Source organism: Loxodonta africana, chromosome 10 (assembly GCF_030014295.1).
Source record: "Loxodonta africana isolate mLoxAfr1 chromosome 10, mLoxAfr1.hap2, whole genome shotgun sequence".
Taxonomy (NCBI): Eukaryota; Metazoa; Chordata; class Mammalia; order Proboscidea; family Elephantidae; genus Loxodonta; species Loxodonta africana.
This window is the reverse complement of record NC_087351.1, coordinates 45160745-45177697: the sequence shown is the minus strand read 5'-3', so window position 1 is coordinate 45177697 and position 16953 is coordinate 45160745. Positions and strand designations below refer to the sequence as shown.

Here is a 16953-nt window from a genome sequence, read left to right as displayed (position 1 = left end):
AAAAGATCCACTTTCTAATCTTAGTATTGTTTTACCTGTTTAGTGACTGACTCATGACAAAGAGATGTAAATCACAGCACAGCATAATCTAAACAACTTTTTACTGACTTTTCTCCTACTTTAGGGGCTCAGTGTCCATATAGGATATAATAAAAGACACTTTAGGTCCAGTGTCTGCTAAGCAAATAATACCATCATGGCACATTACAAAGGTTCCCAAGTATGCCCAAAGTGAGGCCTACCTGCATTCGCGTCCTCGTTTTCCTTTCATTATCTCTCTAGAACATACTGCATTTTACACATTTTGCTATGCTATTTTCATGTCTCTTTTCAAAATGGAAAATGATAGCAATTTTGCCTTTATGCTAAAATTCTCGTAAAAACCTGGATACTATTCATCTATTTTTACAGAAGAAAGCCAATATTTTAAAGTATTTATATAAAACCCAAACTGTGTACACAGTCTGTTTTCATCATCAGTGATGATATTCAACACAGCCTTATTTTCCAAACTGTAAAATTATATACGAGAGATGTGCTTTAATTATAAAACATTACCGAAATTCTATTTTCTTTTTTTTTAGTCTCTGTAGTACTTTGGGAAGTAATGACTGAATTCACCGAATTTTAATTTCTTCCAAATGCTTAGTACATACAGTTGCATTCAACCTTTGGGCACTCAGTCAATACCTGATGACTGACCGATTCCAAAGAACTGTGGTGGACAATGACAACAGCTATTTCCTAGTGACTACACTTTGTTTTTTGAGTTTAGTGAGCCTGTGGAAATTAAGTGATAACCAATTCAGCCACATTTCTTCACTTTATGTACACCTAGTTTTGGAAATATTATGTTAAATTCTATGTGCGAAAGGCTATGTCAGATTTACCAATCTTTATTCATTCTAATGCTGATCATATTGGATTCTTGACATACGAATGTCAAATTTCTTATTTCTATTGATTATTTTATGATGTTACAGCCACATCATGCCTTAAACTCTGGGTTGAACCCAAAAGATAACTAGTAAGTTACATAGACAATAAATCAAAACATTATTTAACTGAACTGGTAAGTTATTTGATTAAATCAAAATGGCAAAATAATAATAATAATCCTCTGTTGACAGAGCTTTAACGAGGTTTCCCTTTAACAATATCCTGCATATAGACAAGGCTATCTGACTACCTTCTCTGGATAATTTGCTACATTAAATTGAAAAGGCAGCCAAGGACAATAATCCAAGCTATGCCAATGATCTAATATTAGTTTACACTTAATTTTTCAGCAATATATGCAATGCATAAAGCAATATGCATCCATGAATACTTAGTAAAATATGCTACCACCACACCCCCTGGCTAGCACACAATTTAGTTACACCGGCTATCGCAATAAATAATTACATATATTACATGACCAAAAACACTGCACATGATTTTTAAAAATTCAATATTATTTCTAAAACATTAAAAACAAACACAAGAAATCATCCTTTTATGACCAGTAGTGTGTTTCCTACCACAATGGGTTCTAAGAAAAAAAAATCTGAGCCCGTTCCAGCTCTCATGCTCTAAAACAGGGGTTGGCAAACTACATCTTGAGGTCTAATCTGGCCTGCTGCCTGTTTTTGTACAGTCCACAAATCAGGACTCTTTGTTATAATTTTTATTTTTAAATGGTTGGGAAAGCCTCAAAAGGAGAAGAAAAACTCATGACATATTACCATTAGACTTCCGTGTCCACAAATAAAGTTTTATCGGGACACAGCCACTCCCATTCATTTACAAATTGCCTATGGTACCTTTTGTGCTATAATTGTCATGATGAGTACCTGGAGCAAAGACCTGATGGCCCACAAAGCCTAAATTATTTACCAGCTGGTCCTTTACAGAAAAAGTTTGGTGACCACTCTTTTAGAATTCTGTAACTAGCTTTTATACTGGCTTTCTAAATTCCCCTTCTAGGCAATCTTTGACCAGGTTTGGAAGAAGAGAATACACAGCACTAGTTACAACTTGAGCGAAGGAAGGAGGGAAGGTAACAAGGTGTGCACTTGTGTGTAACTCCCTACTGATGGGAACAAGTCATTTATAAGGTATTTAAGAAAACCATATGTGAACAGGCTAATCAATTTTTCTTTTTCTGCATTTTCCAATTGATACTGTAATTGTCAGTTAATCACATAAGGATTCTTAAATAACACAGCAAACAATGGAGCCCTTTAGAAGGTTAAGCCTTTAAGGGCTCAACATTGACCACTTAGAAAAACATAAAACTATGACAGAAGCAGCTTCCATTCTGACAAGAGATTTGTTTTTCTTATGTTTCTGCCACCAGAGTAAATTCTAATGCCCTTTTAAAAAATAACCTTTTCTATTTTGGAGAAATTTTAGATTTGCAGAAAAGTTGCAAAGATAGTACAGAGAGTTCCCATATGTTCTTCGTCCAGCTTCCCCTAATGTTAGCATCTAACGTCTTTTTTTTAAAGTGGCTTTTCATTGAATTATAACTCTTCAGCTTTTGAATAACCTAAAAATGTTTTCTGAAGTTGTACACAACAGGATCATTTGTTCCAGTATGGGCTGGTCTCTACACATGGATCATACATGTGCTCATATGTTCATGTATAATGTAAATGGGGACTAGCAATGCAGATGGACAGCGGACGACGTGTGGCTGAGCCTAGAAAGAAAAGCCTCTTTATTACAGAGGAAAACATGCTACATTGGGAGGCCCAAATTCTAGTTCCATCTTTGTTACTGACTTTGTGTCACTGAATTTCTCTCTACATCAGTTTCCTCAACTCAACGGCAAAGGGATTGAAACAGATGATCTGTATGGTCTTTAAACCCAAAATTCTGTTGACCTTTACTACCTGCCCAGGCTGTGGCATTCACTGACATATTATGGACTGCGGATGGATGTGAAACGCTGCAGTCAATCGGTATTCAAAGCCACATCAATTTTTACAGGTGGAAGTCACCACATGTTTATTAAGGCACAGCTAAGACTTATGCACAGTATCTAGAAGGCAGTTTCTGAAAATCAAAGTCACAGTACAATTTCAATCATATAAAGCCGAGAGAGGTGACTCCTTCCCTGCATTGGCCATGAAATATTGCCATCTGCAGCATGCGGAAACTGTGTTATGCTCTCCAAAAGGTGACATAGCTAAACAGAAGCACATTAAAAAACTCCCAGCCCTAACAGACAGAGCATGTAAACTTGAAAGTCCTAAATAAGTGAGTACAATGCAATATAATGCAATAACCACAGGACGCTATGGCTAATACAGTACATTAAAAGAACCAGCGAACTTCCAAAAAAATTTTGGATGTGATAGAGTATAAGTATGTTCCTTATAATTTTGTTGAGAATAGAAGCAAATAAAAAATATATATAAAGGAAAATTATAGATTGGTATTTTGTCTCTATCATGTATTTGGCACCTATTTAAAACTGCATTGTGAGCTTTTTACGTTCCTCTCTTATTCTAATGATTGCCTGTATGCCAATCTTGATGATCAAAACAGATAGACAGTTTTTAAGAGAAGGAATTTTGTCACATATTTCTGAACCCACAGCACAGGGGACACACAATTCTTTCATGTGAAAGAGGGCTAAATAAGAGGGAAAGAAAATAGAATTATTAGAAGACCATGAAGAGCTGAGCATGTCTTTTTTTTTTTTTAATAAACAGTTTCAAGAAACCCAATAGTCCCTAGGGAAACTGATTTGGTACAATAATTGCTAACTCCTTTCTAAGGAACTGGGGTTTTAGATTAGAGGGTGAGTCATCTGTGCCAGAATCACTGACAAAAAGAAAATTCAAATGAGCAAACTGAGGCCTAGGGATGGCTTTATACCACAGGTCACATGGTATGTTTAATCTTTTCAAATGTTATCATGTGCCATTGTTTATTTCACATTTACTTATGTATGAATTGTAAACACCAGAAAGGCAGAGATTCTGTCTTTACTTCCTTTATACGCCCCCACAATATTTAGCAGAGAATTTACGATGAGAAGATATGAAGGAACTTGTTCAACGGGCTTGAATTAATACACTCAAGACACTTATGTGTTTCCTGAGAGTATTGCTTTTAATTGTCAACTGCTCAGCCTGTACATCACATGAGAGAAACATGTTGGGGGGCCTTACAAGCAAGGTATGATTTTTGGAGTTCAGTATTGCTAGAGAGGAAGACCCTCAACAAGATGGATTGACACGGCGGCTACAAAAATGGGCTCAAACACAGCAATGATTGTGAGGATGGCACAGGACTGGGCAGTGTTTTGTTCTGTGGTACATAGGGTTGCTGTGAGTCAGAGCTGACTCGACGGCACCTAACAACAACAACATTGCTAGAGAAACAGGAGATATCAGTGGAGAGATGGACAAATTAATGAATCTTGATGTAGAATACAGAAGTGTACAAAATCTTTGCCTACTCTTCCAGAAGTCTCAACAAAAAAATCTTCATTTCTACCTCTTCCTTCTAGCAAACAAAAACTATAGGTGAAAACAAAGTACAAGTGATACCCCTGATGAGGTAGATTAAATTATTGGCTCCTGTTCTTCTCCTATAACCATGTTTCTTTGCAGTTTATCGCAATAGGGACATAGTATACTTCTCAACCCCTTGACTTTGGTCTTGGTCATATAACTTGCTCTGGTCACAAGAATGTGGACAGTATGCCATATCTGAGCCACAGCCTTAAGAGGTATCACCCCTCTCTGCTCACCCTTCTTGCACTTTTGTTATCACCAAGAAAGGAATTTCCCTCAAATAGCTGCCACCCTTCACAGAGGCAGACCTGAGGTGAACCCTCAGCAAGCAGTTAAGCCCAGGCAAAGCTAGAGCCACTCAACTGAACCCAGCCTGTATCTGCCAAGCCCCACCCTAACTGCAGCTACACGAAGAGTAAAAGTTTATTGTTTCATGCCAACTAGATGCTGAAATTACTTGTTGCCCTGGAAATAGCTGACAGTACACCTGGATATTCATATTTTCTTAGTCATCACTCTCACTAATACACTTTTTTTTTTTAAACTAAATCTTCGGAGTTGAGGGTAATTCTGGACGCTCAATAGTTTCAGACTCACTCAAACAATGGTGATCAAATCAAACTCTTTGATAGTATGGCATGTAGTAAAAAAAATCCAGAAGTGTTATCTAATATTTTCCATCATGAATTAGTTTATATTCAACGAGCCAGTATCCACTTTGAAGATATTAAAGCTTCTAATAAAGCATGAAACTCCACAGTGTTAGAGTCTCAGAGACCAACTCTGCCATCACTAGAGCCAATATCTGTCAGAAAGCCCTTCCTGCCCCGTGTCAGAGATGATGGTCCCAGGAAAGTGCAGTGAGATAAACACTGCCTGCCCTATCGTGATGCAGAATAAAGGAAAATAAAAGGCTAGTTCTTTAATGAGCTCCTTTCAGGAGCCAAAATTTCACTAGAAAGATATAAAAGGACAACAGCTTTAATTTAAAAACCTTCTTGGAACCATACCTAAGAAAAAGGCAATTATATCACATTATATTTCCATATAGTAGTAAAACCTGGCACTTGCTAACAAAATAAACAGCAATAAACATTTACAATTCAACTGTTGGACAGTTCAGAGTTTCCATTTGGTGCCACCACTGACTTTGGATTGAGGAGAATGAAACAAAAAACTAACAGAGATAGTCAGCCCCTCCTTCTACTGAGAATGATGGAGGTAAGGCTAGGAACCAAGTAAGAACTAAGTTCATCTATCCTACTTTCCTAGCACTACAGGAAACTTCTGTTCAGAATCCAAGGGTATAGACCTGGGAGTACCTGACCACATGACCATGTATGGTTTCGAACAACTTTCACCTCACACGGTTTTATAATGATGAGGAATAGGACACATGCCCCCAAGTATGAATGTCACTTGGCAGAAGTAAATGCATGTCAGAACACAGTAAACGCCAGAACAGGAACTAGAAGAACTCTGAGCTGCTTAGACTGAGAAGACCTATCCCTCATATGGTCTTGGAATCTATACCTTTCTACTGAAACAGAAGCCGTTTTATAAAATGGTATTTAAGTTGTGGGGATAACCACTAAAGCAGTAATTCTATATCACTCTGAAGGATCTGCCCTACACTCAATAACTCTTGTTCTTATTAGTTGCTGTTGAGTTGGTTCTGATTCATGGCAATCCAGTGTGTACAGAGTAGAACTACTCCACGGAGTTTTCAAGGCTGTGACCTTTTGGAAGCAGACTGCCAGGCCTGTCTTCTGAGGCACCTCTGGGTGGCTTTAAAACTGCTAATCCTTGGTTACTAGCTGAGAACTTAACCATTGGCACCACCCAAGAACCTCACCAGTAACTCTACATGATTATTTTAAATGAATTCCTTAAACATCATTGCTGAAATAAAAAAAATTGGTCTTTGGCAAAGGATAGATCATGTGTTGCTTCAACAAGGTCCTAAGTTTCTCCTCTCAGAACATCTATCTACTTAACTCACTGCAGATCCTTGAAATAGTGATGGAAAATTCTACGAAGCTACTGAAGTTCTTCCCTAATGTGGATCAGCTGATTTTAATTACCAGTTGTCTTGCGTATTTTTCAATTTTTCTGTTCCAAAGACTAAAAATGACGTATTTTACATATTTTAGCACAGCTGCCTGTCATACACATAGGAAAATTATTTAAAAGTGGCAATATTTAAATTGAAATAAAACTTCTGCTTCCAATGGTAAATATTCCTATAGTAATAGAGTTGCAGTAGAGATACTCCAGAAATGGACTGAAGTCTGTGATATTAAAAAGACAGAAAATTTATCTAGTTTCAGCAAATGTCAAATCAGCAGCTATTGCCTTTCAGATTAATAAAAGATATAATGGCTTCTAGATAGCTCCTAAATAGAGATTACTATGAATGGAGAAGTGATTTACCAACAGTCACCACAATGAGATTTCTTTAAAGGTTACAATCATCAGTTATTTAGCTGAAACACTGCTGAGAATGCCTGGTCATTTCTTGAATAATGCATAATGTCCATTGTAGATCTGATCTGTATTATAACAATACAATATTTCTAAGATAATGGAAAAAACTATCTGTTACCTTCCAATTGCTTAACATATCATTTCCATGAAGTAATTGTCTCTGGACATATTACACACTGCCACTCGAGTGTTCTTTCTACAAGCACAACTTGTAATAATATGTACGCAACAGGCATCGCAAAACAAACTCATCAACTTTTATAGACTTTTAAGAAAAGATGTGATGAATACAGGGCAGTGTTAAAGACCTCTCCAAAGCAGTAAATTAAAATGACTAAATTTCCACATAGAAGGGTGAGACAAATTTAGATTTAAGCTTTAAATTTTAATTATTAATGTGAACAACTCATGACATTAAAAAACAAAACACCAAAATAAAAATGTTGCCTACGTAGTATAAGTACTTTTCGTACAAATTTTCAAACGCCTTTAAGTTTATTCAAGAGATTGCTTGGAGAAGCATGAAGTATAATCTCTATCATTTTATTGTTGGATTATGAACTGCACTTCACGTGATGCTGCCGGCAATTTATATGACCTCATCTATCCATATGAACTTCTTCAAGGGCACAACATAGAAGACCTCAATAAATTAAAATGCATTCCTTTTGATGCCGTTGTTTCATGAATGTTTGATCAGAATGAGTAGCAAGATTGCATTTAAGAACTAGAGTAAAGAAATAAAATGTACATATATTGTACAGAGAACCAGCTTACAGAAATTGTCCATCACATCTCTAGCAACTTTGAGAGCTCAGGTAAATGGTATTAAGTCACTATGTTTACATCTTCAGTGGTAGCCTGTCACCAATTTCCCAACAGTGGGAGTGTACACGTACCAACTTGGATGCTCTGCAATCATCTAGATGGAATTTTAAAAATAAAAAAATCTGTCATCTCCTGTCAGGCTCCTAAATACCCATTCCAACCTCCCCATTGTTCTCAGTGTCACCACCATGCTCTTCTATAGACTGCAACACCCAGGACATAAAATTCGAATGTTCTCATTAGAAATGATAAGATGTGATATGCAGAACATTAAGAAAAAAGGGCAAGAAAACTTAATTTTAGTCTTCGGTATGTGAACACTTAACTGTAAAATCCTTTATACATTACTTCCTTCATCTGTAAAATGAGGGCATGGGTTTATATTATCTACAAATCAGTAATTGCTGAAAGGTCATGATTCTAAAAGTAAGCTGGACGATCACATCATAAAACAATGAGTAAACAATGGAACCATTAGATGTTTCTACTCTGGTAGCCACCACTCCAAGACAGCCCATAAACTATAAATGCTTTTGGATAAAAAATGGGGGGTAGAGATAATTATGCTTAACTAAATACAAGTCCAGTCCCTTAATCAATTTATTTTAAATTAAATAATAATATTTTGTACATATTTGTGAGATTTCTAACCTGTTGAAGGTATCCTTCCATCTTGCATGATCTGGAATAGGCATGAGGATAGCCTACTGAATAAGTCCTTATGCCTCAAAGTAGAGTGAAAAAATGTATCTAACAGAACTTACTATGATTATATTTACATCTTGAGCTTGAAAAAAATTGCTACTATATTAACATTTGGAACATGGACTGTATTAGCAAATTGATATTCTTAAGCAAGAATGTTGCAAGGGCTGTAAAAGGACTAGCATGAATGTGTCTTGGTTTAATTGTCCTCGGTTACCTTATACTGACATTCAGTCCCCGAAAGGTGCCTCTGTTGTGTACTCTCCTCCACATTTTAATGCCATTCTTACACTCAAGAGCAGGAGTCCACAAACTATGGCCTGTAGGCCAAATTTGGTGGCAGCTATGTGTTTTGTAAATACAGTTTTATGGGAACACAGCCACATTCTTTAATTTACATATTGTCTGTGGCTGATCTGACACTACATGGCGGAGCTGAGAAACCCGTAAAGGCTAAAATATTTCATATGTGGCCCTTTACAGAAAATGTTTGCCAAGTCATGCTCTAGAGGAAAATAGCCTGCTACAGTTAAAATTCAAATTTTCCTCTTCTAACAAGCATATGAGACACCAACCCCTAGGTCAATAACAATGGCAACAGTATGAACAGATTCACACATGCATGTACACACACATGAACACACCTTTTAGCATGACACTGTAAATCACCACTGCTTTTTTTTTTTTGGTTGGTTTGACCCTTCATTTCAATCTTATAAGAGATTACAGACCCCACTAGTAACCTTTGTTACGGCACCCAGGAGTACAGAGATTCCTCCAAAGGTAGCTATCAACGTGTAACCACATAACTAAAGAACCCAATTCATCTCCCCAAAGAGGTTGCCTGCAACATGCCCCAATGCATAGCTTTCTTCCATGCTCTCCAGATCTAGACACAAGGATGGGGCACAAGAAACCATTGGCCCCTTACGTCCTATGCCTTGAATAATACACTTTTAAAGATAGAAAATCAATGGCCAACACCACATATACATCGATAAATATATGCATGCATATTCATAGGCTAAAAATGCCATAAATTATAAGGAATTTCCAGAATACACAAGAAACTTCTCTTAAGTATCAAAGTAAAAAAGGCTTAAATTTTTAAAATAACTGTTAAAGGTTAACTGTATCAAGGATACAGAGAACAGATACATATTTATATTTGCAGCTTTTAGGCAATATACAGAGAGAGAAACTTGAATTATGAACAATAGATTGGTTTTTGTGAATCAATAAAATTATTAATTCAAAATCATTAACTGCTAAAGTTATGGTGGGCTCCCCTCCTTCCTGTGTTTAGTTTCTGAAGGCAAAAAATATTGGCTCCACCCTCTAACAAACATCCCCCTACTCCACCCATCAAGGACATTTTGCATATATTAGCATAAGATAAGTTAAACCCAAGAAATGCTTAAATGTAAGTCATTTCTCTGAAACCTTATATAAAGTGACAGATTATTCAGGCTAACAGACTTTTTTGAAAATAAAATAGAAAAAAAGAAGAGGTTTATTTCACCTTCACATGGTGTCTTTCTCATGCAGAGTTCAGATTTCCACATTTGTATCCCTTTTAAGGATTTGATATGCAGGAAAAGAAGAAAGGATGATGGTAAACATTTCATCTTAGAGACACCTACAGACCACCATATCCTAGACCGAACAGTGGCCTACTGCTTACCTTTTACTGACGTGTTAGGTGGAGGGCCTTCCATTCTCAAGTTCCACGGAGGGTCCCCCTGGTTAGCAAAGTCCCTCATTTTCAGATAGCTAATTGTAAGTCGAATGATGGATGCCTTGTCAAGCTGGCTGGTAATGGCTGCAGGAAGCGGCAACAACTTGGCTAATTCATAGAACTCAAAATTTTCTTTTCCTCGACGGGAGCGAGCAGCATCTCGGGATTTCTCCTTTCTCAAGGCTTGTAAACTGAAATCAAAAGAGTGGGAAAGTGTTGTTTAGAAGATGTGATTCTGTCATCAGACAAAAAGTACTTTCTTTTCATTTCCTTTGTTTTAAACAACAAAAGACCTACCAAAATCTTCTTCAAAATTCTGGGTGCATAAGAAGAATTCTAGACAATGTCCACTAAAACCATAAATTTTCACTCTGGCCTTATAACCCATAAATTCAAGTACAATGAGTAAAAAAAATAGTGTTTTGCTTATTAGGTTTATTTCTTCAATCTTCCATGCATTGAGATAGATTCACTGAATCTAAGACATAAGGTTTATAGGTGACTCTTGATACTATCAACTATAAGCAATTTAAAAGATTGGGCTTGCATTATACATATATTCTCAAGCTAGCCATCTTGTTTATTTAACTTTCATGACTATAGGATGTTAAAACATCAAAAGGATACATTTTTTAAAAATTTATTTCAATTTTCATCTTGGGGAATACAAGTTAAACACAATTCACTTTGACAGAATCAACAAATTTAATGTCAATGTATTTCCAGCCCTCAGGAAGGACAACAAACTTCAGTCATACAAAGAAAACATCATATTGAAAATGAAGATTTTAATGTAACTTTATAGCTGTGTTGATAATTGACTGATAAACAGAACCTTTAATTCTTTACTAATGGAGATTCATTTGTAGATGGGTAGATTCTATAAGATGGAGCTATTAAAATACATTTCTCAGAAAAGTCGAACTTTAGGATAATATAAATTTAATGCTGAATGTTAAAGCCCTGTTGGGTTATTAAAATTTATAAATATTATAGACATATTATTTCACAGAAGAGACAACAGGTGGGATCAGTGTTTCCCTTTAACTATTCATGTGCATTTCTGTTTGAAGTTTGCTCACATTGCTGAGGGCAAAATCTGGAACAACTGAAGTTGTGAGTGCACATCCGACAGGAGAATTCCACCCATTTGGAATTGCTCTGTGTCTAACCATAAATTCAAAATCAGACATTGATTTTTTTTTAATTGGGTAATATTTACAGTACCAAGATGCTATTAAAATCATTTATAAGTATCCACATTTTTGAACTCTGAAGGCATTTTGAATTTTTATAGCTGGCATTCTAGCTTACATTATAAAATAACAAGAAAGAGAGAAAGAAGGAAGGAAGCAAGAACAGAATAGATCAAGATGAGTTTGGTTATATGGCTCCAGTCTGTGTAAGTATACTATGCAGAAGTATATAACATATTACATTAGAACACATACCTGACATTTTTCAAAATGGAAACATTGTATTCAGTGAAAACAAAAATATCTGACTGGATAGCTATATTATATAAGTAATGCTTTAACACTCCGGTCAGTTACTCACTACGCTAATGGCAGAGCCAATTTCATTTTTAATCTATTAAAAATATTCTATATTATCTAACTAATGTGTTTCTCGGAACCAGTCAACTTAACGTTTTCATTTTCAGAGTCACAGCAGTCTCAGGTGACAAACCCTTGTCCCTTGATATACCTCAGGTGATAACCTGTGGCAGAAACATTGCTAATTTACAAGGAAAAGATATGTTATGCCACTTATTATTCCCCAATATCTCGGGAGCCTCCATTCAATGTTAAGGCTTGTTGAAAGCTATGTAAATAAAATGAAAGATGTCTGAAAATCTGACAAAGTATAGCCAGAATCCAAGCTAACATCTTAGGATAAGAAAATGATTCACTTTCCTCCCTTCAGATAATAAAAACAATCTAACGCCATTTGAGACAGCTGTGCCAATGGGGCTATGGATCTGACATGTTTTCTCTATCGCCTGTACATAAGGAAAGGTGCAGTTGTTGAAGTTCAGCGCTTTGCTCTATCCGTGTTTTTGTAATTGAATACTACTCCAGAAGGTAGACTAAAATTACTTTTGTTTGTTTTGGTCCAGTAAGTGACTTTGATGGAGCTTTAGATCAGGGGTCACAAACTCAAGGGCCTTCAGGGTTCAGGAAGGAGTTATCAATGACAGAAGAGGACTGGTGGAGACTGTGGGCACTACAGGGCACCACTCTAGACAAAAGGACAGTGCCACACACTTTTAACTTGACTGCAGCTTTGGGGAAGGCATACCTGGTATCGCTAGATCTTTTGCTATTTCTAGAGAACAAAATCTGAATTTTCATATAACATTGCCCAGTTTTAGTATGTTCGCTACTTAAATGTTCTTTAATTAAGCAAGTCAAATAAAACATGTCTTCTGCTCAAAAATGGATCAAGGACTCAGTTTACAACTGGGTAATAATCTGGGAGGCCAATTTTGAAGATAGTTTTACACGATGTTCCATGTAGCATTTGTTTAGACATGTCACTCAAATGATCCCAAATGCACTCATTTGTTATCTAATTAATATTTCTATTATCATAATTGTTTTCAACTAAAGCCCAGTAGAAGAAAAAAAAAACCATTGCTGTCGAGTAGATTCTGGCTCGTAGCGATCCTATAGGACAGAGTAGAACTGCCCCATAGAATTTAAGAGCGCCTGGTGGATTCAAACTGCTGACCTTTTGACTAGCAGCCGTAGCACTTAACCACTCTGCCACCAGGGTCTCCAAGCCAAGTAGAGGGTTAGGCAACTATTCTGAAATTGGTATCAGTGGACAGGCTTTTCAATAATCTAAGTAAAATATTCATCCTCACTGGGAGACAAAACCAAGACCACATGGAGCAATGTACTAGTCTCCAAAAGCCAGATAGAGGCAGGTGGTTTCCTGTATCTACTCAGTAAAGGCGAGTAAGTGGATATACATGCATTTGGAATCCTTGCCTAAAGACAGTTCTCTGAGCCTTTACCTACTTTTATGAAGCAGCACAAGGCAGGATTTACTTTATGTGCTCCTGTCTCACACATCCCTGTTGATTTCTTTTCTCTCTCAATACCCCTTCCCTTTTTTAAACTCTAACACACACTGTGTTACCCTACTGGAGTAATCTTCTTGGCCATAATCTTAATAACAAAGAGTTTCCATGACTCCCACATCACATCATTATTCAGGCACCATAGGTTCAGAGACTTTGAGAACGACAGTACTGTGTCTATAATACGTAGCAATTGGTTTTGAGAGCTACAGCAATAAACTACAGTCAACAGACTATAAAGGTTGTTGAGATGCTGATATAATAGATGAAGCTAAAGATCTGAAGACAAGGGCCCAGCTTGTGGATGAATCTTTTGCCTGTTTTTGTGAAGTGGAACATTTATAAGCAGCTCTCGAATGGAATTAAGGCTACATTAAAACCTAAAATAAACTTTGTTCATTTTGTTTTACGCCAAAAAATTGTAGCTGCATTTCTGGAACATTAAAGAAAAAATGAATTGCTTGTGCATGAGTAAAACGTTATGGTGCTGATCTCTGCCATCTAAAATACGATTAAACTTCAGATCCACAATAAGTTACTTCCTGAGCCTAAACTTCCCATGGTCCTAATGTTCTTCCACTTAGACTCTGGATAACCAGAAGAGATTCTTCAATAATCCTCAGTCAAAATGTATAGCTTTCTTTGACGACTATGTTACCGGCATTACCAATAATTATTCCCAACAATAAAAAAATCAACAAACCATTTCAAAAGGTCCACACATATACCTAAATCTCTGGAAATCTTATGTAAAATTGTATGCATATATATATTTCTGGGAGATAGTACATGATTTTTGGATTCGCAAAAGATGCCTATAACACCAACCAAAAAAGGAATACTCTGATGGCTATCTAGAATTTCCTCTTATAAGGTTTATAAAGTTGGATTCCACTCTCCATCATTGGTGTTGTGAGAATTAACTTAGGCTAAACAAGTATCCCTGTTTTAAATAACATTAGTAAATTCTTGTTTCTACTCAACACTTCAACGATTCTCACAAGTTCCTAAAGTTTGACCTGTAAGTATAGATAGAAGTCATTCTCCACCCAACACATGACTTGTAATGGAGGTTTAAAGGACAGTGCTTTGTTGAATGTTAAATGATTGCTTTTGATTCTCTCATACGTCATTTGAGAATCTGTGTATTTTGCAGAAAAAGTCTTAGTGAAGGGTTAGTAGACCCACACTGGCTGCGTGCAGATTTTGTGATCCTAAGTCACAAACTGGAACCTCAGTTTTATCATTTATAATTTCAGGATGACAAGCAATGCTTATTTTGCCAATCTTATGGAACCAATGCAAATGGCCCACATGATGATTTCCATGGTATCATGTTGTAAGCTATGAAACCGTAAGTTCCTAAGACTATTGTAGATTTTAACAACTAAGATAGTTTGTAAACTCTAAATGAACTAGAATTCACTTCAGAGTTTTTAAAAAACTTTAATTCAGAAGAATTTTATGAAGTTGGAAGGATTTAGGCATGTCCAAAATACAATTAATCTATCCTTTAACTTCCTTGAAAAAGCATAGGAGTAGGAGTATGGACTCTGGATGGAGCCAGACTACGGGTATTCACATCCTCCCACAGCCATTTACTAGCTGGGCAACCTTCAGTAGGTCTGTCAATCTCTTCAGGCCTCAATTTCCTTAGCTGTAAAATATGCATAATAATACTTCATAAATGTTGAGAGGATTGAGTAATGTGCGTAAATGCCTATGATACTGTAAACATCATATAAGCAGTATTACTATCATCATTGTAAAACTTATCCAGGAAAAAAGTCCAAGGTTTTTAACCCTAATACCATTTAAGATTACCACCCTATTTCTCCATAATTCTTTATAACTATGTTTCTTTAATCAAACCTTACTTTGTAGCACTTTTTTTTAACTCCAGTTCCAGATTCCAAAGTTCTAACACCTGTTTGTTTTCTTCATTGTTCTCTCAAACTCCTCTCCCTACTACCACTATGAAGTTCATGTTGTTGCTGTTGTTGTGTCCCGTCAAGTCGATTCTGACTCATAGGGACCCTAGATGAAGGGGCAGAATTGCTCCATATGGTTTCCTAGGCTGTAATCTTTACAGGAGCAGATTGTCAAGTCTTTTCTCCCTCAGAGACACTGGTGGGTTCAACAGTCAAGTACTTAACAGTTGCACCACCACGGCTCCTTGATGTTCACTTTAGTACATTTAAATTCCAACGTGGTAATAGCAGAAATCAACCGAAGGGAAATATCAGACAAGGTGTAACTTACGCTTATTCATTAAACTCCTCCCATGTTCTCTCAAATCATGATGATCACTTTCTTAAACTTCTGGCTAAAGCATCTCACAGGGTTTCTTCCCCACCAACAGAGAACAGAGGTAAAGAACATGGATTCTGCAGCCACACGGCCTGGATTTAAATCCTGGCCCTACCACTTACTAATTATGTAAATTTGAGTAAGTTATTTAACTTTTATTGCCTTGGTTTTCCTCATCTGTGAAATGGAATGATAAACTATCTAACTCATAAGTTGTTTTTAAAATTATACTAGCTATTATTTGTAAAATGTTTAGAATGGTGCCAGGAACACAGTAATACTATATAAAAAAAAAAAAGGTTTTGTTAAATGCAAGCCTAAGCTCACTTCACACTGATCATTCTATACTTTTAGGTCCACGATCACAATACTTGTTTAAAATACATATTATGTACTCACCAATATGCTTCCAATTCACTGGCTCTAACATATCACATTGTGTACTCAAGTAAAATAAAACTTTAGTGCAGATATATGAATTTTTCTTTTTATTATAGTCCTCATTATGCCTACAGTCTATATTTTGTACATGATAGGTTGTTAAAATTAAAAATGTTTCATTAATAGAAGCTTAGAGGTTTATAAGCAAATGATTTTTCATACTGAGTACAACAACTAGCTATTTCATAGTACGCTAAAGCAGGAGAAAAATGGCATTCAAATGCAAGACAAGCAATTTGGTTTATATATAAAAATGAACTTCAAAGTAGCTGTTATGGTTACGGATTATGCAGAAAGGTTGTAAAAACTTCTATGAAAGACTTTAAAATGGCAATGATAATTATTGGTCAGAAAGAATATATGTGTGTTCCTGGCTGGAAGATAATCTTTTGAAATACCTTCCAAAATATCACAAACATAGAAGTTTCCCTTGAGGTCAAGCAGAGCCCTAAATCCAGGACCATGGAGAGCTCACTCACAGTGTGTGGAGCACAGGAGGTATGGACATGAGGCAGCAGCATCTGCCTTCTAAACCTCCACATTGGGGGCAAGGTCAAGTCGTAAGTTTCTACTCCCACCAAAATTAAGCAAAACATAACAACCAAGAAAAGAAGAAAGAAAGAGAGCACTGCCACTGTCACCAAGCAAATATTATGAAATTGACTCAAGATTTGCAATCTCTCTGATGCCCCAGGGAGGGTGTCATTTGCTCATTGGGACACTCGTCCATTTTGGCGAGCCCTGGTGGCACAATGGTTAAAGTGCTCAGCTGTTAACGGAAAGGTTGGCAGTTTAAACTCACTAGCCACCCCACAGGAGAAAGGTGTGACAGTCTGCTTCTG

General features: G+C 36.5%; 1 protein-coding gene across 1 annotated transcript in view; it reads right to left on the bottom strand.

The window, feature by feature from the left end:
- Window positions 1-16953, bottom strand: part of LOC135232489 (neuronal PAS domain-containing protein 3-like) — a 626617-nt gene that overhangs the window by 508277 nt on the left and 101387 nt on the right. Inside the window, exon 2 of the mRNA XM_064291850.1 lies at window positions 10219-10466. Coding sequence (XP_064147920.1) covers window positions 10219-10466 — 248 coding nt within the window. The remainder of the gene's footprint in view (window positions 1-10218; window positions 10467-16953) is intronic.